The sequence below is a fragment of the Peromyscus californicus genome, unplaced genomic scaffold (assembly GCF_007827085.1).
Source record: "Peromyscus californicus insignis strain IS unplaced genomic scaffold, ASM782708v3 Scaffold_11__1_contigs__length_118956290, whole genome shotgun sequence".
Classification (NCBI taxonomy): Eukaryota; Metazoa; Chordata; class Mammalia; order Rodentia; family Cricetidae; genus Peromyscus; species Peromyscus californicus.
The window spans coordinates 110,853,313-110,877,893 of NW_026294402.1; the positions used below are offsets into that span (position 1 = coordinate 110,853,313).

General features: G+C 39.6%; 1 protein-coding gene across 14 annotated transcripts in view; it reads right to left on the reverse strand.

The window, feature by feature from the left end:
* Nucleotides 1–24,581, reverse strand: part of Rbms3 (RNA binding motif single stranded interacting protein 3) — a 1,493,133-nt gene that overhangs the window by 39,677 nt on the left and 1,428,875 nt on the right. For 10 of the 14 annotated variants that reach the window (XM_052723536.1, XM_052723582.1, XM_052723561.1 and 7 more), the window contains 2 exons: nucleotides 24,109–24,219; nucleotides 15,690–15,737 (listed from right to left, as the gene is read on the reverse strand). In XM_052723536.1, coding sequence (XP_052579496.1) covers nucleotides 15,690–15,737; nucleotides 24,109–24,219 — 159 coding nt within the window. The remainder of the gene's footprint in view (nucleotides 1–15,689; nucleotides 15,738–24,108; nucleotides 24,220–24,581) is intronic. The other 4 variants (XM_052723605.1, XM_052723572.1, XM_052723627.1 and 1 more) reach the window with 1 other exon arrangement.

Here is a 24,581-nt window from a genome sequence, read left to right on the forward strand (position 1 = left end):
TATAAGCAGGAACTTGGCTGCAAATTGATTGGGAATGAAACCTACTTGACTTGATAGCTATAAATATTATGTGGTGTGCATCCCAGAGAAACAAATTGTCACAAGCAGTATTGTCTTAAACTCTTAAACAGAAAACTGGAAATGTTGTATATAACAATAGTATATGTGTGTATGTATGTGCGTGCATATAGTTATCATGTGGGCTAGACTTACTAGCAATACATTATTTTAAATGTATTATGTAGGGGCCTAATTTTAAGTGCCTTATGTCAATTCCAACCAACACCAAAGACTGAGATTTTTACACTAACTGTACTGGGAAGACACTAAATGCTTCTAACTGCTGCCTGCAAAGAAGGGAATACATCACTTGAAATTAGATTCCAATATGAAAAATACCCAAAGCAGCAGCCAGCTGGTTAGAGACAATGGCCTTCTGGCCAATATTTAATGAATTCACATAAAACTTAAAAGTGACTGTAGATGCTCAATAAATTTAAGCCACATCTATAAGGAGACAGAGTGCTCTCAGAATCCACTAAGAGAAAGTATGAAGAGTGGGGTTAGGGAAAACTGTAGAGGTCCCTCTATCTATCACGGTTAGTGACAGAAGCATCCCAGTGACATTAATTCTGCCATGTGTTCTTGATACTAACACGCAACATTGTATGGACTGAACAGGTTATAACTAGGAATATGTAGGTATATACATATATGCATGCAATTACAGCATAAAGAGAGGCCAAGAATTTGAAAGGGAGCCAGGAGAGGTACATAGAAGTGTTTGGAGAGAGGAAAACAAACAGAGAAATATAGTTATATTATAATCTTGAAGATTAAAAAACATATCTCCTTAACATTATATTTGAAAATGCTATTTAAATTTTAGTAAATTATGCTATTTGCTAAGCAAAATTCCAAAAAGTTAATATAATAACCATTAAAAACACATATAGTGAACGTGTTACATGTTTCCAAAATTTCCCTATATCATTTAACACTCAAAAGTCATAGATAGTCATCATTTTAACAACGTTTTACTGCTGTGCATTGTGGTGATATATTGTGTACTCTAATAAAGCTTGCCTGAGGATCAGAGGACAGAGCCAGCCACTAGATTAGACATAGAGGTCAGGCAGTGGTGGCACACACCCTTAATCCTATTGCTCAGGAGGCAGAGATCTGTCTGAATCTCTGTAAGTTCAAGGCCACACTGGAAACAGAGCCAAGCAGTGGTGGCACACACCTTTAATCCAAGTACTGTGAAGCACACATGCCCTTAATCCCAGGAGGTGATATCTAGGCAGAGAAGCGTATATAAGGAACTCATTCTCTTTGGGCTGAAGATTTTGTAGAGGTAAGAACTAGTGGCTGGCTGTTCTGCTTCTCTGATCTTTCAACTTCTACCCTGGTATCAGGGTTTTTTATTAAAAGACTATCTAAGACTTGAACAACAGTGCATTATATTATTCTTCTTGTTTATAATGTTTAAATTTTATGTATTATAATAACTCAGCTAATAATACAAAAACAATTGAGCTAACAAAGAAAATATGGAATCAATTCCTGCAATATTTCTTCTACTTGTGGGTTGTAAACTGTATTGTAAAATTCCACTTTACCTTTTAGGCCTCTCATAGCATCTGTAAGGCTAGGGCTCCTTGAGAAAATCCTAACCCTTCCTGAATGTAAGGAAGGAAGCCTCGGTGATGTGACACATTTTACATACTGGTTACTCCCCAGGCACTCTGCATGTCATGTTCATGACTTCCCTTCTCAGCGTTGTGTACACTTATGAAGCTGGTCATGAATTTTTACTTACACTTAAAGTGAGGAGAGGTTATCACTTAAGAAAATGTTAAGAACTCTCACTGAGGATTAATTATGAACTAGTGAGGCCAGGAATCGTGTGTAACCTCTTGATTCTAAATACATTTCTGTGTTTAATACTATGCTTTCCCATTCACATTTGCTGCATAGACATGGGTGACTAACACCACTGAGTGATGGAAAATTTTCACAAGATCAAGGCATTACCAAGGCTGAGTTTCATCTTGCCTTCCCACTGAGGCTTTGTAGCACACACATTTCTCTTATCTCATCTGTATATGTGTATGTGTTTGCACAGTCTGAAGATTAATCCTAGTGCCTTGAACATGCTAGGTCAGCATTCCACCACTGATTGATATAGTCTCCACCCTTTCTCATATATCTTTAAATAGTGGTTAGTCTTCATGCTTCCATGTTGAAAGTGTTACAGGTTCATAAAATCAAGGGTTAGATAATATAAAGCACAAATTAAGAACAGGAAACACATGGGAAACATTAGTACACACCTGAAATCCTAGTACTTTAAAAATAGAGTCAGGATGACTGAGATTTCAAGGCCAACTTGGGCTACAGAGTGTGATTCCATTTCTTAAAACCAAACAAAAACAAACAGATAACACAAAGTAACCAAACTAATAAACATTTGGGAGCAAGGGAGCAAAAGCCAACATCTCCTATCTAATTCCAACTGTCCTGTTGGCCCAGATACAAAGGAAACTAGATTAGGTTTTTCACACTACACCGTGAATGCAGAAGAAACCCATGTATCCCTCTAGTGAGAGACATAGGCTCCTGAACTCGGGCAATTCATTTCTTCCTTATACAAGGGATGCACAGTAAAAACACAGACAATGACTTCCAGTGCCATGTCTCAAGGCAGCTAGCAGCACTTCTAAATGCTGACACCAGCTAGCACTCCTTTAAGAAAGAAGGGGTTAAGACATGTCATTTACACACACAGAAATCCTTGCAACAGGGACCTACAATCAGATGGTTCCAGCATGTTGCTTTCTGATAAACTAATTTGCCACAGAGTCTAGAGAAATGCTAATGTGTCTGTTAGAAGTGTCTCTTCAGTATTGTGTGTCTCCAGTCTGCCTGCAGCAAGTGTTACCTCACAGGCAATTCACAGTTGGACACTCTCCCTGAGCCCCAAGTGCCCAGTTTATGCTGTTGATTATTAAAAATGGAACTGTGAGCTTCCCACACCAGATATATGGAACATGCACAGGTAGTCTGCTCCCTTTCAAATCCACTTTTGCCTTTGAATGCCTTATTTTCCTGGGTTACATCTTACGTAGGCTGTGCTTATATATATATATATATATATATATATATATATATATATATATATATATATATATGCTCATATTTATATGTGCTTTTATATATATATATATATGTGTGTGTGTGTGTGTGTGTGTGTGTGTGTGTATGTGTGTGTATGGCTTTTGGATATAGTGTCAAAGTGAGTTAGCTATGACCAATGTGGTAGGTGATGCCTTGGCTGCTTATCTTGTACTCCAAAGTCAGTATCCCGACCCCTTGATGAAGGACTCTGCTATGAAACCACTGTGTGTTGCTGACTGTATACCTAGTTGTCTGTTGTGTCCCCAAGGAACACTTTTCTCTGATTGCCGCACAGACAGCAGCTACTCCATCAGTCTTGGGTTCACTCTATGAAGTAGTTGATTTTTAAATAAGATAGAGGTAGCTTACCTGCTTCCTCGGGGTGACAAATAGCACTCAGAGAAGCAGCTATGCCTGGGTAAGACATAGTTAGTAGTGGTAGGACTATGTTAAAAATGTCTCTCTGTCTGTGTCTTAGTCTCTGGTCTTGGACGAAGATGCGGAATTTAGAGGAAGGAACTTCCTATGTCTCATAAACAATGTCAGGGAGAGCCCTTAACATAAGATACTTAAGGAAACTGACGAAGTGGAGTGGGCAAATTATAGCATGCAGACCAAACCTGGTCAGCTGCCTGTCTTTGTAGTAATAAATGAAGTGTGTGTGTGTGTGTGTGTGTGTGTGTGTGTGTGTGTGTGTGTGTGTGTGTGTGTGTGTGTGTAGTTCAGAAGTCAACCACAGGGCTGTCATTCCCCAGGATGCTCTCCACATTGTATGTTTTTATTTGACATTGTTTTTCACTTTACCTGAAACTCACTGATTCAGTTAGACTGGCCAGTAGTAAGTCCCAAGTAAGTCTGCCACCCCAGTACTTGGATTACAAACACACATGACCATGCTAGGCTTTATTACATCAGTTCTGGAAACCAAACTCAGATCATCTTGCTTGCATGGTCCATACTTTACCATCTTCTGCAGATCCTGTAAGTAAAGGCTAATGGAGCACAGTTGTTCTAGCCTCTATTTGCATGCTTCATCCATGCTATCATGGCCAAGACATTAGGTCCTGCAAAGTCCCCAAGTCTTTACTGTGTGTACCTTCACAGATACATCTTGCCGGTCACTAAAATAAAGTGTATAATTTTGCAGTATTTCCCAGTATATCCCCAAAGGGGCTGGTACAAAAACATTGAGCTTCAGTGGATAAAGTACTAGCCTTATAAGCATGAGGAAGAGAGTTCAGATCCCTGGGTGTGCGTAGGTGTGGTGGCTACTTTTAATCCCAGCAGACAAGGGGAGTGACCAAAGAAGACCCTGGACATCAACTTTGTTCTCTCTCTCTCTCTCTCTCTCTCTCTCTCTCTCTCTCTCTCTCTCTCTCTCTCACACACACACACACACACACACACACACACTCATGTATGAAAGACATCACAAATGTGTACTCCCTCATAAGCAAACATGCATACATGCACACACATACACACTCATGTACGTAAGCAAGCACAAATATGTACACCCCACATAAACAAACATGCACGCACACACACTTGCAAAAACAAAAACAAAAAATAAACAACAACAAAAAACCACTCAGCCAAATAACAATGATCTTCACAGTCTATTGGCTGAATCTTTCTTTAGAGGATGTCACATGATTATATCACTGAAAACTATATTCCCACAATGCAACAGCAAGAAGATGATGACTGAGTGTGGATATGCTTACGTATCTAACACTTGTACAAACATCATGTTTAATGAGCAGTCTGGTGGGCAGACAACTCAAGAGCTCTGTCGCCTACTGGGCCATGTGCTTGCTCTCTAGAGCCAGGCCTACTGGTAGACTCTTCTTTCTTTCAAGGCAAAGGGCACATTCTGTCCTGCCTTGTCCTGGTTCTTTGCAGGACTGCAGAGAGTCTGCAAATATCTGCTGGATGAATAAGCAAGTAGAGCAAACTCCCCCTCATTACAACTTATTGAAAAGAAAGAGATGTAATTACTTAGTACAATTCGAGAAATGCCTTCTTGCCATCAAAGAAGCACACAGTTTGTGGGAAGAAAGGAAACTGACTTCTAAGTGTGGCTTGTGGGAGCACTTATAACTGTGTTGGGTCTCTTACAGTAAACACAAATTAATAGTTAATTGTTGCTAATTGGAACTACTAATGGACCTAATTTTTAATTAAGAGATGAGATGGAAGTCATTTGGAATTAGCTCATGGAATCCAGGCGAACACATGCTGTCAAAGGCTTGAGGAACAGCTTCCTCCTTTGAAAACACTTAAACACTATCCCCCAGCCTGTTGATGATATGGGAGAGTCTTCAAAAATAATTCTTACCCAAGGGGAGACTGTGCAAAGCTAGGCTTCAGTCAAGCCTCACTGTCTGCACCGTAAGGACACTTTCCAGTGGAAGTCTGTGTCACCAACTAGCAAAGCCCACAAAGCCAGCTGTAAAGTACTTTGCCATCTGCTTTGTTTAGTCTGATTTGGGGTAAGGGCAGGGGGACTAAGTCCCACTGTGCAGCTCAGGCTGTCCTCTGTCTATATGGAGCAGGCTGGTCTCAACCGTCTATGTTAGCAGTTCTCAACCTGCAGGTTCTGACCCCTTTAGGGGTCAAATGATCCTTTCAACAGGGTCCCATATCAGATATCCCGAATATCAGATATTTACATTACAATTCACAACACTAGCAAAATTACAGTTATAAAGTAGCAATGAAAATAATTTTATGGTTGGGTATCACCAAAACATGAGGAACTGTATTAAAGGGTCGCAGTGATAGGAAGGTTGAGAACCACTGGTCTAGACAGAACAAGATGGCCTCAAATTTCCCAGAGCTGTGGTGACAAGCCTGCACCACTAGGCCTTACACTATAGGGCCTGATGTGTAACTCCACGTTCAGAAATTCAACATTAAGGCCTCATATTTGACTGATGCATTGCAGATGCTCTTCTGTGAAACCTCAAATGCATACTGATAATTACCAGTTCAGTCTGCTCCAGACAATCTATAAAAATATATGGCAGAGGATGAGCACATGTCCCACACGTTCTCTACTTTTTCCCATTGCCTTTCTGAGCCCTCTTTTGTCCTTCCCATGTCTCAGGTTTAAATTCAGAACCTCCAGCATTTTGGAAGAGGAGGAAGGACGTTGGTCCTACTTTCTTTTGTGGACATAGTAGTCTTTTCCTGGTTTACACTGATGTCCTTGAAAGAAATGAAACTTATTTACATATTTTTCTCCATAATTTCTTTTAAAAAGGAAACTCAGGGAGCATCTGGAAAGAGGAAGTGAAAATATCCTACAAGCCAGAGGATTGGGGAGCTCTCTGTGAGATCACATCTTTTAGTAATAGCAGGAGCTACATCTATAGAGTCCCAGCAACATGACCACCCAAACGTGAGCTGAACAAGCATGACACCAATGGACACATCAAACTGGATGGTGAAAAGCCCAAGGGGCCTCAACACTACACAAAGAAGTGCACAACTGAGTAAAGCTGTGGTCTTCACAGGGAAGAACACACCATTTGGTACCAAATAGTCAGCCCTGAAAATACATATATACACAAGTAACATTATATGGACTAACAAATTATATTTAGGAATATATACATCCATGAAAATACATGTGTATATGCATGCAATAACTGTTAGTGAAAAAGAGGCCATGAGTTTGAAGGAGAGCAGGGGGGAGCACATGAGGGGGTTTGGAGGGAGGAAAGGGAAGGGAGAAATGTTGTACTTAAACTATAATCTCAAAAATAAACAAATAAATGAGAAGGAGACTGCATTAAGGGTGTGTGGCTACAGTCATCTGTCTTCTAATGGAAATGACCTGGGATGGACTCGTAGAGCAGAGACTGAAGGGAGAGAGAGGGGACAACAGTGAAGGAAATGCCTCAGAGTCTCATGATCCCCAGCACCAACTGCTCTTTTCGGACATCACTATTCTAGTCCTGGCCATTTTCTTCCTAGTAATTATTTTTAAACTACATAGTCTCTGTTGAAGCCTAGCTATTCACCTTAGACCCACTTACCTAGCAATATTTTATGTTCATGTTTTCCATGGCTTACCCAAGCCTAGCTTGGTCACCTTGCCCCATGATCAAGTACATGAAGAAATAGTTTACGGTCTAAAATCTTACAGTTCAAGTTTTCTGATTCTCACCACTTCACATCTCACCAAGTCTCTTGAATTTTCTTTCTTCCTGTCTTCGATCATCTTTTGTTCATTCTTCAAAGTCTTCCTCAAAACCATCTGTGGTTCAGCTATTTCCTTACCCAAGTCATCAGAGCCCAGTTCCTGTTTTCTTACTCCATGCAAGAAATCTTCAGACCTGATTAATCTCCTTTCTTGGCTGTTGATCATTACAGCAAACAAAATCAAATTTCCTGGGCCTGAAATATGGTCTAGTGGGTAAAAGCCCTTGCCTCACAAGACTGATGACAAGAGTTTCTGCTCTGAAACCCACAGTGACAGGAGAGGACTAACTCGCTCAAGCCATTCTCTGGCCCTCGCAAGCATGCTGTGGCACACACACACACACACACACACACACACACACACACACACACCAATAATTTTTAAAATCTGTAGTTTTGAATGAACTATCTCCAAACTTTCCATTTTCTAACTCTCTTCTGCCTAAAGCCTTCCATTACATCTCCTAAAGACTATCACATGTCACTTAGAACTTTACACAGAAACACAGAGTGCCTTCCTGTTCCTACATGCACACACAACACCCTTCTTCATGTATGGCTGTCTTGAGGGCCTTTCTATTGCTCATCTTCCTTTAGATACATCTGTAACTAGTGTCCTCCTTTCTTTCCATCATATTAGAAACATTCCATTAAAGAAATCAACAAATAATCAGTGGCATTCTCTATTTCTCTAGATCATTTTTAATCCTTAAAGCCAAACTTGTGGAGCTCCTTTTAGTTGCCACATCTGCCCATCACATACAAGCATTCACTCTTCTTGCCCTTTCTCCCAAATATCACTATCAAGTTCACTAGAGAATCTTTAAAATTTTATTTGGTGTGTGTGTGTGTGTGTGTGTGTGTTTGTGTGTGTGTGTGTGTGTGTGTGTGTGTGTGTGTGTGTGTGTGTGTGTCTGTGCGTGTGTGTGTGTGTGTGTGTGTGTGTGTGTGTGTGTGTGTGTGTGTGTGTATATGTGTTCACACCCGTGTGAAGTTTCCTGTGGAGGCTAGTACAGGGAGTCAGATCCCTTGGAACTGGAATTATAGGTGGTGTGAGCTACCTGGCGTAGATTCTGGGAACTGAACCTAGGTCCTATGTAAGAGCAGCAAGTGCTCTTAACTGCTGATCCATCTCCAGCCTCACCAGTGATCAGTTCTAACAAAATGCAATGGCTTGTTTTTAAGACTCCTATGTACTTGTAGTGTTCTCGCTTTTGACATATTTGAAACTTCTTTCTCTGTTTCTCTTTCCATCTATTATGTGCTGCCTTTTCCAACCTTCATTCTAGATTCCATTTTCTGCTCCTTTTTTTAAACCCAGGGTTCTGCCTACTTTTCCTCCACTCCAAGCACATTCATCCTGGTAACCAGGGCTATATTCTATGATGGTAACTCCAGACTCCATATCCATATAAAGATAGTGTTTGAGATAGATACACACACTGAAACAGCCATCAAACTCTCCACTGGCATGTGTGATGGACATCTCAAAGTCAACACACTCAGCAGAGAAATCAGCTTTCTCCCAGGCACACTTGATCCTCCTTCAATTTGACTCCTACAAGTGGCATGGTGGGCCACTGAGCTGTAGGAGCTGAAGACCTGTGCTTTGTCGTTTCAATGCCTATGCTGATACTCAATTGGTTGCAACATCCAGGGTATCCTATTCCCTTCACTTATCACAAACTCACTAGCATTCAATGTCATGGTCATTTCCAGAATGTGACTACTTATCAATGTGATTTCTTTCTTAGATTCTTTAGTGCATTTGGCCCTTTTCTGTTTTTGCCTGACATTCTCCATCCTATAAGCAGAGTGATTATATCATTCTCCAACTCTAAACATTTCCATTGTCACCAGGATGGAACTCAAGTTACTGTACCCGAGGATACAGCCACATCTGACTATTGGTACCAATCTACACACGGTAAAATCTCACTGTCTAATATCTATCTCTCTATCAATCTAGAAAAGTTGTGGTTCCAATTCAATTATAAGCCAAGCTGACTTTGGAGATGGAATTGGCTCACTCCTTCTCTAAACCCAAGCATATTGCTAAAAGAAAGTTTGAGAGATTCTTCAGTCCCATATCTAAAGAGCCCTCTGGTGTGGGACAGAAGGAAACCAATAAAAAGGGACCATTGTCTTCTAGATTCTAACTCTCTCCATGCTTACTCTTGATTTCTCAGAATCCTTTCTTACATGCTATGTCCCCTTTAAATCCAAACCTTCCATTTTGATAACAAATAAGTTTTTCTAATAGCAATCTCAGAAGTCTCCAGAAGGAAGATGGGGCCCCAACAACAACTCTACCCAATCCAGAATGATGCCATGGTAATCATCATCATACTACACTTCTTACCAGAATTTCAGACAATCTTACCCATTACTCTAAGACTTGCTGCAGAACCTACAGTTAGTCTAACTGAGATTTAACTATCTGAGCTTTCTCACAGTACCCAACAGAGATAACATCACCCCCTAAACAGCAGAAAGTAATTCTAAGAAAACGACGCCCCTTCTCCCTTAGGTTTCATAATTCTCAGGGTTATGGATGATGGTTATAGGGTTGGGGGTGGAAGGAAATATTAAACTCAGTATTCTAAAAAAAAAAAAAAATGAAAAGAAGAAATGGAATGGATAGGTATAAGGTATTATGGTAGATTATTATGTATACTAGTAAACAAATTTAGTAAAATAGCAGCCTTAAATAATTTGCACTGTAATTTGCACTGTTATGGATTCTTATATGTTGATACAAATGTAAACTATTTTTATATTCCTGTTTAAGATAATTTGTATATTGATACAAATACAGAACTATATTTGTTATAATGTACATATATTTCTACTCTTATTTGAAATACTTGTATATTGATACAAATGTAAATTTATATCTGTCATACTTTATGTAGGTTCTACTTCTGTTTAGGATATTCGGTATATTGATATATATTTAAGATTATTGTCATATTGCATATCGCACTATATACTCCTACCTCTGTTATAACATCTTGTGTATTGTCACAATTTTGAAGTCATCGTTCTTTACCATACACTTGCTTATAGACTGTTTACCTTGTTTACGTGAAGCCTTAGTCCTTAGGTTATTTCGGTAGATAAGACTTATAGATTTATAGTCACCTATGCTTGTCATCTCTATAGTTACGTTAGTTAGGTTATCCAGATTTACAGATACATAGGTCAGATGGACAGGTAATCTTCAAACACTTCATAGACCTAGAGAATATGGCATTTAAATAACTTAGAATTCTGTTGATGTGAGACATAATTGCTCCTGGCTGCACCAATTTGATCCCGAGAGAATGTTGGGCTTCTAAGACATTTCCATTTGGAAGTTTGTCTTCTTGGCACAAAATGGCCTACTGGGCAAAGAACTGCCCTTGCCTCGACGGCTGACAGTACTAATGCAATGCTATCCTTTCTGGACAAGCGGGACACAAGGAAAGCGACCACTGTACTCTGCCAAGACAGGGTAAGATGGTCTTTCAGAATTCCTGCTTCTAAAAATGGTCTGTCAGATACTTTAGGCCTGTAGCCAATTTGAATGCACCAACAATGCTGAGAAACATTAGGTGACTGTCCAGGCTGCCAGCTGTCTCCGTCTACTCTCGCAAGATTCCCGAAAGTTGCTTGCATCCATCTACCATTTCTCAGGTACCATTATATTCCTTCTCAGGTCTTTGATGGGATTGAAGACTAGCAGTTATAGTTACAACCTAGTAGATAGAACATATTAAGTATTAGATTCAGGTTCTTTAGGATAGGACACCTTTTGGAATGATCTTTGTAACATGCCATTTACCTATGCTCTATACTTCTCTGGATTATAGTATGTGTTTCTTGCTTGATATTGTTTGCATTGGTTGTAGTTCCATCTTATCTAGGTCATTATCCCTCATTATTCCTGGACTATATTTGATAACCATTCCTTTGTATATAGTCTTGTATTAGGTTAGAACTTTCTTATTTAGACAAAAAGGGGGAGATGTAGTGGGTAGCCATTCCAGCTTTGATCTGGAAGTTCCAACCCCCATTGAGACTTCAGCAACTGTCACACCTACAAGGCGGGGCCAAGGGAGGCGCCTGGGGACCTGAGATCTGGATCGGCGGGCTCTCTCTCTCTGTTGCGGGACCCTGGACTAGAGAGGTGTACCAAGCAGAGCTCCAGAGAACACCGCTGGACTGCGATACACCTTCCCCAGACTCCGCGACCTACCTATCCCTTAATTTGTAAGTTACGCCATTAAATAAATCTCCTTTTATCTACGTGGAGTGGCCTTAATAATTTCACCAATAATCAATGTGATTTCTTTCTTAGATTCTTTAGTGCATTTGGCCCTTTTCTGTTTTTGCCTGACATTCTCCATCCTATAAGCAGAGTGATTATATCATTCTCCAACTCTAAACATTTCCATTGTCACCAGGATGGAACTCAAGTTACTGTACCTGAGGATACAGCCACATCTGACCTGTTTCTCAGGCTGATTTCCCTACTCCCCATCACTCTACATCTCTTTGTCCTGCTAACCATCTGTAGTTCCCCAGCCTTTTCATTCTCTGCTACCAGAAGCCTTCGCACCAGCTGCTTCCTTGGTCTGAAACTCAGCTCTGTTTTTTTACTTAGGCAATTCCCATATGTCTTTGTTTCTATGTTTAGAGACTTCTTTCCCTGGGGCCTTTCTCTCACCTCTGCTAGTTCATGTCCATTGTTCCTTCTTGTACTAACATAATACATTGTGCCAATAATGATTAGTGTGGCTATAGCGAACACTATTTGAACACTTAGTTTATGCCAGGATCTGTTCTAAGAGTATACGGCTTAATTTAATAAATGCTTACAACCACCTTATGTGGTTAGTATTTCCCCAGAGAAGTAATGAACTATGGAAAGTTCAATAATTTCCCCAAGTGTCCACAACTCAAAATGATACAAGTAGCTTCTGAACTTGGGCATCTTATTTATGAGTCGAAAATATAATACTAAAGCATTTATATACTGTTGTAATAAAATGTTCATAACTAATATCTTTCTTTCCTAATGAGAGTTTCTAGTCCCAGCACTGAATACAAGCTAACGCATATGTTACCAACAGGGATTAAATAAATAAAAAACCAAGATGATACAGGACCGAGTAAACAAAGAGTCCTTAACCCAAATGAGAACCACACAGCCCTAGCTTTGATATACGCCAAGGTCACATTTTGTCCTCAGATTGAAAGGACTTGTTGTCATTCAACACCCTCATGCTGTTTCCCATTCTAAGAGATGCCATATCTTGTACTATATGCCTAATAGACCTCCCCACTGTAGTCTATTGGGTAGACTCCTATTTGGCCTTACTGATGCTTCTCCAAATTTACTTTTTTACTCTGAATCTCAAATCTCTTCCTATATTCTTGTTTCTCTATACAATTTATATTATCACAAATAACATCATAAGAAACAGCAAAATCAAATTGAACTATGCTACTGACTTTTTTTTAACAAGGACAGGCTTTCTATTCATATTTACATCTTTAACACTTAGCACAGTACTCAGAAATAGTTTGGTAATGTTTAAAATACTGGTTGAACGAAAATGGAATAGATTATATCTCTGTGAATAATTGAGTTAATATCTTGAGCTCCAATATATTAAAGCAATTTGGTTGGCTCATATGTTGGCAAAAGCTGATTATCTAAATCACTTGATACTGGCACATTCAGATACTTGGGAAAGATTTATTACCTCATCAGGCTCAGTTTGCTTTCCTAATATGGTCAATAGTTAGATAAAAGACATGTTAATTGTTCAAAAGTCAATGAAATTGTCTACCAGCCAGTTAGCAACTATTTTAGAACAGACATCTATTGCTATTTAGACATAAACCTAAGGACGGTACAGCTGTGAAATATGTCCAACCACTGTCCAAATCATATAAGGAGGAACGAAGTGTAAAATGGTCCAAATTGTAGTTTCCATAAGAATGTTCTATTGGTCCTTCCTCTGTACTCAACTACTGACAACTTAATATATCTTTTATTGGCCACATATCATATTGGGTTTATATGTGTGTGTGAGGGGTTACATGTTTACATGTGTGCACATGTGTACAGTTGCATATATGCATGTATGCACATGCATGTGGTGGTAGGGAGAGGTCAACTTTAAATGCCATTCCTCAGGAGTCATCCACATTTTATATTGAGATGGGTATTTCATTGGTCTGGGCCTCACCTATTAGGCTAGATTGGTCGGCCTCTGCCTCCCCAGTGCTGGCATTACTGTGTGTCTGGTTTTTTCATGTGGGTGCTGTGGGATTGAACTAAGGACCTCCTGTAAGCACACTAGTGACCAAGTCAATACTTATGCTCCATATCTTGGATTTTAATTTTCCTCTGTGTTTTTATTTCTTATTCCGCAAACATACACTCACATGCTTACATTTTATAAAGTAATATGTTTAACAAGTCATTTATCTACTTGAGAGTTTCAGTAGGATCAGATGGGAATTCCTGAGGTTAGGCTCTATTTCTTGCCAAGATTGATTTGTATAGAGAGGACCTAGGATTGTAAGGTAAATAATTCTGACAACTGACTTGCAATTTTCATTGTGATGTGTGTGTGTGTGGGGGGGGGTGTTAATATCTTGTTATATTCATTGTCACACACACACACACACACACACACACACACACACACACACACACACACACACACACAGTCTCACCATATAGATGCCTAGAACTCACCATGTAGACCAGGCTGTCCTCTAATTCATAGAGATTTGCCTACCTCTGCCTTTTGAATTCTTGGATTAAGGGTGTGCACTACCATGGCCAGCATTCATTGTGTTCTTAAAGATGAAAGGATCTTTGCTTGAGGGATTATTTGTTATTATTAATGTTAGTTAACTGTGAGTATAAGCCTTCTGTCAAACAAAGAGGCCAAAGGTTAAAGAAAGCAAAAGCTATTCATACTAAAGCAAGTCTCCTCTACAGTGTCATATGTTTTAAACACAAAAGAAACATTAAAATATGGTAGGTCATAAATGGGGGAGGGGGGAACAACAGGCACATGACATTTTAATGAATGATAATCCATGGAGAACAAGAATACCAAAGCGATGTCCAGTTGAAAGCCAACTCTTGGCTTTTCAATGATGACATTCACATAGATCTGAGATGAATGTATAGCCACGGGAATAACTAAAGAAATCCACAGGACAGGAGGAAGCACTGCCCTTTTAGAAACAGTATCAGGAAAGTGCAGTGGCCTTGAGTGGGATGCTCTCCACTGGAAGCCATTTTCTGGCTGCCAGACTCAACTGTCTCCTGTGTTCTTTTGAGCATTTCCTGAACTATGTTTCATGCACTCTTTCCAATGGCCTTTTCAGTTCCGTGTGAGCATTCTTAACCACCTAACATGCCAAAGGCTCAAGGAGCTCCAGGCTTTCCATGCTTCCTGCTACTCTTTAGTTAGTTAAAATCAATTAACAAAAATTAATAACTGTGTCCATTTTCCTCTTTGCAACAAACCAAAAGTAAAAATGAAGATTAAAGCGCAATATTCATGCAGTTCCAAAGTTTTTTTAAAAGCACCAACTTCTTTACACACATACACTCAGCTCCAAATTACACCATTAAATTTTACAAAACAAATCCAATATTGCTAATTGAATGCTGAAGAGCCTCATGTCTCCTCAAAGCAGCCTCCACTACCTTTCTGTGAAATGGAATATCAGAAGGGTCACTTTTGATATCCCAAATATAACATCTTGGAAAAATTAAATTTGATTCATTCAACAAACTGAGTGTACATCTCCAACTCTGTCCTGGGAGCCAAGCAAGCACATGGGAAAACTTTCTGACTTCTGAGGAACTCTGGTCTCTAAAGCAGCGCTTCTCAATCTCTTTTTATAAATATGTGCTTTTTTTTTGATAGATGTAAAATCTTTCTTCCACTTTTCAGAAATTCTGGTGAGCTTGTCAAACAGTGAGCCCCACCGATACACAGAGCATTAACTACATCTTCTGCATATCTTTCGGGACAAAGTGTCTTTGAGATCTTATTTTTCACTTTAAAGACAGTATATCTATCTTCTAGACATAAAGCCAAATTGTCCTAGTAAATAGACTCATAACTACATATCCCTCCCCTTGCCAAAATGAAATGCAAACCGCTTATACCCACCCCTGTTGAGAATCACTGCTTTGAAGAGTTCTGGAGAAACCCAGACAAGATCCATCTCCTCCCTCCAATTAAGTCTGAAAGGAATTAGAATTTTCCTACCTGACACAACAGCTGGTGAAGTACCATAATTCTGTCTTGGGATTGAATCTTGGAATGAAAAGAGCATGAGAAAGAATGCAATGAAGTCCAAAGGAAATAAAAACAGAATCTTAGCGTTAAAAGTTGGAAGGGCCCAATGTGCATCACACAGTCACCTGCCCCCGCCCCTTGTCTTCAAGTACTCAAGGCATCATGACCCTCGTGGACAGTCGACTGTTCGTCTCCCTTATCACCAGGCTATGCACGCTACCAGGACCAGTTCTCAGAACATCACCATCTTCCTCTTGGTCTATTTGATAGACCTTTGAGAATCAGTGGGAGATTCTTGCCCTTCCAAGATGTTGTAAGAGTTTCTAAGACACTCCCAACTCTCTGGAAGATTAAGGCATCTAGAGGGCACCCAAAGTGTGGTAGGAATGGAGAACAAAAGAAGTAACTTTAAAGGAGATTAATGAAAAATCTCATGTTTTATGCTATGTGGATTATATGGCCCAAGTGTTATAAAGCCCAACTTATAATTATATTTTTATTCATCCTGACCAGGGGAAGAACACAGAGCACTCTTCACCCAGGCCCAGGAACCTTGTGTGCAACCACCAAGCCTAGATCTTGGAACAAAGGATGGATGGCTTTTTTAAAGTGTCATAACATTGGAGGTAACCAGATCTGGAAAGAAGTTAAGCTAAAGTAGTCATTGCAAACGTGGGGTGTGAGGGTAAATACATCAGCTGTTTTAAAAACGACAAAGAGGCTTTAATGCATGCAACTCCTTCACCATCTTCTCTGCAATGTTTTTATTAGTACAGAGTAATTATACACAGTAGTGACTTTATTACATTTTCATACGTGCACGTAATAATTTTTGTCACATTCACCCCCCATCCTGTAACACTCTTTGGCTCCCTATCCTCTGCCCTCCTGCTCTTCTTATCCCTAAGTAGCTCTTAGCCATGGATCTTAAAAAAGAAAGTGGTACATAGCCTGTGGTTGTTGCTAGTCTTCTCAAAACTGAAATAAGCCCACTCCCAACTCTCTGGAAGATTAAGGCATAGATGGTCCCATGTGAGCTCTTATTCCATTCATGTGATCTGTAGTGCACTTTAAAATCTTAAACCATAAATTTATATTTATACCTGTTTATAACTTTTAAGACCATTCACAAATTTGCCCCCCCCCCCCAGTTTAATGCCAATCATTCTCTTGAGGAAATTGCATGTCTGAAGAAGACTGTGAACCTTGTAAAACACTCAGGACACTAAGAACAAGCAAGTACTGCTCAGAATTCAAATACAAATAAGCCACAGTTATGAGTGATCTATTCTTTTGACATAGTTAAGCAACCTAGTGACTTGACTATCAGTCCCTCTCTAAAGAAGAATCAGTTTGAAAGCAATTCCAAAGGTTTGAGTAACACTGATCTTAATTCCTAGTTACTTTTTCATAAAATGTAAAATTTCAAGTTACTATACAAACACTAATAAAAATGAGTTAATTTTTGTACCATGTCATAATATATGCATATCTGTAATTGTAACAAAAATAGAAACATAGATATTAATATAGCAAGTAATGGCTACTGTTTAGCAGTTGAGGAATATAAACAAATGAAATGATTCAATAAAAATTACTTCAATCTCATTTCCAAGAATAAACACACTTGTTTTGTAATATTTTTCAAATTGATTTTATTTTTAATCTATGTGTGTATGTGCATATGTGTGCAGTGCCTATGGATGCCAGAAGAGGGCACTGGATTACTAGGGCTATAGTTACAGGCAGTTGTGAACCACCTGATGTGGTTTCTGGGAACTGAACTCAGGTCCTCTGAATAGCAGCAAGCACTCTTAACCCTTCAGCCACCTCTTCAGCCCTCCCCACAACTTTGTATTTCTCTGTAGAATTATTTTAAGAGTGACCCCTCACAGTTACACTGTTCTCCACATGTGTAGGTTCACAGCCTTTTCTTTTGACTCAACTTTATCAACAATACTTACCCTACTTATATGAAACTCTGTGATTTCACACTTTTTATACTTAAGCCTATGGATGAATCGTAGTTCATTTAATTACTCTCCTTTACTAAATACTGTCTAGAACACTGTATCAAACATTTTTGAGGAGCAAAGGCTTTTCTGTTACTTTACACTATTTATACCCACCAACTTCTCAAAATTTTAAGTGGACAACCTCAGGAAGTATTCTTTGCTCTCCTTACTGATGCTGTACCAATTGAGAGCACCATCAAAGCTAATTTCCCTCCACATTCATAAACAATACATGGGTTGTTTATCTTACCTGGTGGTCTGTGAGTGTGTGTATTTGTTAAATTATAGCAATGACAGTTTTCAGTCATATTATTCAGCTTTATTTACCCTGTTTTATTCTCAACTCACTCATGTTCCTTGGCATTATCTGTATTAGGACCTTTCTGTAAAAACAATTTACTTGAACTCAAGATCCATATCATAAAATGTAAAGATTTAATATTTGTAAGTAAACCTGCCCCCCAACAGAGTTGCCCTTAACTCTTCAATCATTATTTACATGGACAAGTCTCCATGCAAGGAACTGTTACGTTACAGTTCATATTTAAAAACTATACCCTTGCATCTCCATTTTCCGTCTTGGATTAGTTTGTAATTGGCTGCTATTTTTCTCTTGAGAGTTCACTTAAAGAATTGCAGTAATCAGGATTCTTGAAGCTATTTATTGCTTAGGATACTATTTACTGAGTCATGATTCCATTTAAGATCTTCCGTTCACTTTTATAATTCTCCATCTTAATACTGGTATTTATGCATAGTGATGGGAAAAAGCTGATAATGCATATTTTCATCTGGTAATTATCAGATTTTTAGAGCAGTGGAGAATTGGGGTGCCTGAAGGGTGACAGTGAACTCTGCCCAAGCAGGACTACAATTCCAGGATTATTTCTGTGAGTGGTGATAATTACACCATGGAAATCCAACCATGTCACAATTCAGCAGTGGCTTGGGGAAGGCAAGCTGAACTAGAGATAAGGAGCCTGTAGAACAAAATCTTTTTATTTCTTTCAACAGAACCTGGTGGCATTGCAAGCCGCTGGTGACCAACAGCTGAACAAATGAAAAGGAGATAAGAAAGTTGTAAAACAAGATTGTCATGCAATGTAGAGGTTCTTATTACACACTCAAGTCCCGGGTGGCTTCTGCTAAAGCTCCCAGTAACTTGATAAGAAATTATGGACAATGGGGCTTTGCTTTCATTGGAGGAATTCTGTGAGAAAGAGTAAACAAATGCAGGAAAAGCTAGAAAGTTCTTCAAGGTTAGAGCCATGAAATAGAATAGGTCCCTTGTTTGCATCAAACTCATTTAGCTTGAAGCCCATAGATTCAGTTAGCTTAGAAATGGATAGAGAATTGACCAACACACTTGGAAAAGGAAAATTCTAGATGGAAATTCTTTAAACTACATGATACCCATTTCAAAATCTGAGGTGATATGAGATGAAATATAGCTGCCTTTTTGAAGATAAAAAGGATGCTTTGGTTCAATATAATTCCTTTAGTTAAGAGTCTTAAACGGGAAGTGGACACTGAGTGGCCTTAGCACCTTGTAAAAAAGGAAGATTCTACTCTAGCTCCCCTGCTCTCCAGCCTGACGGCTACCTACTCTGAATTATCCCACAAACTTCACTGCTCTCTGCCCTAGGAGCCCATCTGCTCCCCGCCTTGCTGTTAGTGTTGTGCTGTTCACACTTTGTTTTGCAAAGTTTCCAAGAGTGCAGATTTCTGAAAGTCTCTGAAGACTCACAGGTGGGGGAGAGACACTGGTATGCAGCTATGTTGGTCTGAATGAGAAATATCTCCCAGAAACTCATGTATCGGAACACTGAGTTCCCAGGTGGTGATGCTGTTTGAGGAAGTTTTGGAACTTAAGAGACACAGAACCTGGCTGGAGTAAGAACACTATGGGGGCTGGCACTGCGCATTTATAGCCCCAACACTCTTCTTCTTCTCTCTCTGAACTTCTGAGAGACAAAAATGTGACAAGACTGATTCTTGCTCTTGAAACCTGCTGCTGTACCTTCTTTGGCATTATGGACTCCCTCTTTGCTCTAAGCCAAACAAACTCCCCCTTCCATAAATTGCTATTGATCATGAGGTTTTATCACACTGACCTACAGTAACTAACACATAGTTTAGATGACAGGGTGGAGAATGGGTTGTAGAACAATGAGGCTGAAAGCAGGAAGTAGAGTTTAGAGACTGTTACAATGAGCCAAATGAAGCCAAAGATGGAGGCTGGAAATGGGGACAGGAGGACTGATCTGTTAAATGTCTGTGACTTAATTCATGGGACTTCAAAAGTAATGGCAAATGGAGAAGAGGAAGGACAGTGTGGGTATTGAGTCCCAAATGTAGGGTCTGGATACAGGGTAGATCATCACAGTAGTAACTTGAAATAAAACAGGACAGGAACACAGAAGAGAGAAGGGTGTGGCTGGAAGGAAGCTCAAAGAAGTTTATGACATGCATGTGGGTTGTGTTGACTTTGAGACGTTGAAGAGAGATCTCCATGGAGACTACAGAGATAAGTTTGATGTTCTAAGACTAGCATTGAGGACTCAGATTTAAGAGTCTTCAATGTGGGAAATGGGGTTGGAATCCATGAGGGTGGATAAGACTGCTAAAGGAAAGCATGTAAAGATTGAGAAGTGAGGTGCTATCTGAGCTTGCAAAAGGAAGGATGGAGGAATGTTCAGAGAGAAACTGTAGATAACCAGGCACAAATTGGGAGTTCACTGGGCAAACGGGGCCAAATATCTAAATACATGGATATTTCACATCAAAATACAGTCAGTTTATATTAAAATGAATTGGACAACAGGACCACCCTGGGTCTGTGAGCCCATGGGGCAATGGATGATGGTAAATGGGTCATGGTCCTACTCTCTACACAAGATTCTCACATTACTGGCTGCTGAAAGTACCACCTCTGCCCATTAGGTGTCTAACACTCAGGCAGAGGTGTTATATTAATGTGGAAATCCCGATAATTATAATTTCAATGCCATGTATATTTTTATAATATGATTTTGCTTATAATGTCAGAAATACAGAGAATACTTGATTCCACATATTCAAGGTATTTGCTTGAACTTCAATGAGTTCATTCATTTATGTGAATAGGAGTTTAGCTTTGGAGCCCTAGAATATTATGTTGGCAGTTAACCCAGTGGCCATGCTAAAGAATTAAGCTGTACCCCTTGAAATAGAGCAAGCAAAGGAGTTGGATTGTGGATTTAATGGGGTGGTACATCCATTCTGGTGACGTGGACTCCCACCTGGTAGGCCCCATCAGAGGTTAAGGGTGGCCCACTTGGTAAGTGCTGACTTGTCACATGTTACATTAGGTCTGCAGGTCTGCTGTGTATCACACCATTTAACACTCACAGCATCCTGGGGATGTGCATGTTATTGTTTTCCCAATTTGTAAGAAAAAAAGTAAAATCCCTAGGAAGTCAAGGGACCTGGTCTAAACATGCACAGCTCATACAAAGCCAAATCATGCTTTGGACTCTGAGGTCATTCCTAAAGCCACTGGATTTTCTATGGTGCCAGCAAGAGAGGTGCAGGATGGATCCAGATAGGTGAAAAAAGTTAATTAAAAACATCAACCTTAATTTGGTAATCCACAGCAAATACCAATTAAAAAAAACATAAAAGCAAATATATGAGAGCATGCCAAGCATGAGAGTGATAGTTTAATGACTACATTTGACACACTAAGAGCACTCAATTTTATTTTTGAATGAATCAACAACATAAAGTATTTTCTCCCTGCCTTTCAAAAACCTTATCAAATCATCAACTTTTAATGTTAATGTTATATTGCCAATGATTAATGTTATATGATACTTTTACTGTAAATAAGCACTATTTATTTGCAATAGAGAAAGCAGACAATGGCAAGAAGAAAAAAGCAAGAGGGGATTTGACATTAAAAATAAGCTCTCTGTGTTAAAATCCTTTACTTGCTAAGAGAGGCAGTGGTCCACAGCATTAAACTAAATGATAATCCGTGAATTATCATTTCTGACCATTGCCAGTTAGGTAAAAGTTGTGGTCCCATGTGATTCTCTTCTTGTTTAAAAGTCTCAGATATACAATTTTATGTTACCTATTTAATTAGTAACTACAATAATTTGAAGCCTATTCTATATATTTTTTATTTTATTTTTCTGTTTTGTAAAGGATCCAGTCGCATAGTGTGTCTTTACTAGTTGCCAAACAAAATGTTAGTAATGAAGCTGTCCTTTATTTTAGTCAAACAGGTAAAATGTACAAAGGACTTATTCCTATGTTTTTGATTATGACTCTGTTTTTTAAAGAAATAAAAACCACACTTTACGTTGTCATTTAACACAGTAAAGTTGCCTTTATTTTCACTCATTCTCAGCTGACAGTCATTGGCAGACAAAAATCCCTGAAAGGTAGTGAAACGTCCAGTGGGTATGTCATAAGCACCAGGCCTTGCAATTCTGTATCTGGAATCTGCTTTAGTAGGAATACACAAAGGGACTACAAATTATCCTTACACTTGACTAACAACGGGAAGAATGTTATCCGGAAACCCTGTCTCCCCAGTGAAAATGACCTGAACCACGGTGTAAGGTTAAATGGGACCTCAGAGCTCACTTCTGAGACCTAGCTGAGCATGCTGTGCTTGTGACCCAGCTCTGGCTCTCAGGCAGAGAAGTTAGCACCAACGGTGTGCTGCAGGGGAACAGGTGGGTAGCTACAGGGGAACAGGTGGGTAGCTTCTGAAAAACTGAAATTCTTTCTTGGAAGTCTGTGATTTTCTCCACATTTAGAGAAGACCATTGAACACTCTCTGGGGTTGAAACTTCTTTTCTCTATTCCCTTTGAGTAACTGGAGTCATTGTTCTAAGGCCTCCATCCACAGCTAGTGGACATAAAGCACATCAGCAGTGACCTGTGATGCTAGTGCCGCTGTGAGAGTCACCAAGTTGTGTGGCTTAAGGAACTCATGTCAAACTGAATGATCTCACTCTAAGGAGAGGAGATGTAGGTCCTTAGATACAGTGTCCTCGATGGCACAATGCAGATTTAGATAAAGGATTTCTTACTCCTGAGGTTTTTCTACACTCTTCAAGCTGCCTCAGATAAAAGAAATTATGTGTTTCTTTTCCATGTCTTACAAAATTAATCACCTGCACTAATGCATACACCAAACACTAAAGTGTGACCGCTGGTGGTCCACGATGCCGGCATTTTCTCTGATGGTGTGGAGCATAAGATTGGTGTTCTAGGTTTTGTCAGATATGAGTATTAGAGGGAATTGTCTTTTTACAAAAAGCTTTGCCAGTCAGTTCAAGCATGTCATTGATGAAGATCAAGTGTGCTACCGGCATTTTTTCAGTTCATGTGATGGCTGATCATGGTTGTCAACTTGACACCATTGGGAAGTGGGACGAAGAAACCCTGATTGAAAGATTGTCTCCATGAGACTGGCCTGTAAATTTGTCTTCAGGACATTTTCTTAATTGCTGGTCAATGTAGGAGGACCCAGCCCACTGTGGGCTGTACCATTCCTTAGGTACATGGACCTGGGCCATATAAGAAAGTGAGCTGAGCAAGTCAGTAAGCATTGTTCTTCCATGGACTCTGCTTCCATTCCTGCCTCCAGGTTCCTGCCTCAAGCTCCTGACCGGCTTCCCTTGATGATGCACTGTAAACCCAATGAACTCTTTCCTCTCCATGTTGCTTTTGGTCTGGGTTTTAACACAGCAACAGAGAAACAAATGAGAACATTATACTTTTGAGAATTAAGACTAGTCAAAAACATCATAACTGTAAGAAAATATTAAACACATCAGATTCTCTTCCTTCTCTCCAGTAGTAACTATGCCAGTGCATCACCAGGAATGATAAAAAGCATTCAACTGGGCCAATTTCTCAGTGACTTCCTATTACTTCAGACATCGACTATCAATAAAAAGTCGTTTATACTAATCATAATTAGAACTGGCTTCTTAGGTGTGAAGGACTTGGGAATGACAGCAGGTTGGCTGGTAAACAGCTGGGGACAGGAAAGCAGCTCCATGCATATGGTCACGGGGTATAGATCTACACCTGAATGCAGAAGGGCCCCTTTCCAGAAAGAGCTACCTTGCACATGGTGCACTTGGTGTACCTGGTGCACTATGCCACATAATGAGGAGGACCTGAAGTCTAACTAAAGGCGATGCCACAAGACCATCATCCTTTCCCATGGGAATGAGTGTTCCCTGAGGTTGAACTTGCATGTGAGCTTGTTCATGCTGGAACCTGAAAGGTATGTGAGCAATGCTAGTGAAAACAGCACATGGCACCTTCTCAAGGCCTAGGAAATAAAACCAGACTCTTCCACTCACCGTTCCTGCTGTCCCCAGTGAAAGATGGTTCATCTGCTGCGTCAGGGGGCCCACGATGTTTGTTGGCTGCATTGACATGGGGTGGTCCATGGTGGGTGTGATCACAGCACCCTAAAAGCACATACAATGTCCATCTGAAAACGCATTCCATGAGGAAGGAAACATTTTTTTCCCAAAAACAAATACAATATTAACCTTTGGTGAGTTTGCTTTTCATGGAAACTGATGAATAAATTCAGACTTGGTGATCTGATGCCCACCTGTATCACTCTGCTCACCTGTGAATATATAGCATCAATAATGCCCTTTCCTATGATATGACTGATGTGCAGTGTGTCTAAAATACCTTCCACTTCCATTTGCCTTTCCAGCATCCGACGTAGGGTGTCTTCAAAGAAATCATATGCACCCTTTTTTCACTGTTCTGATCAATTTCTTTGATTGAAAATTGGGAACATTAATAGAAATTCTCT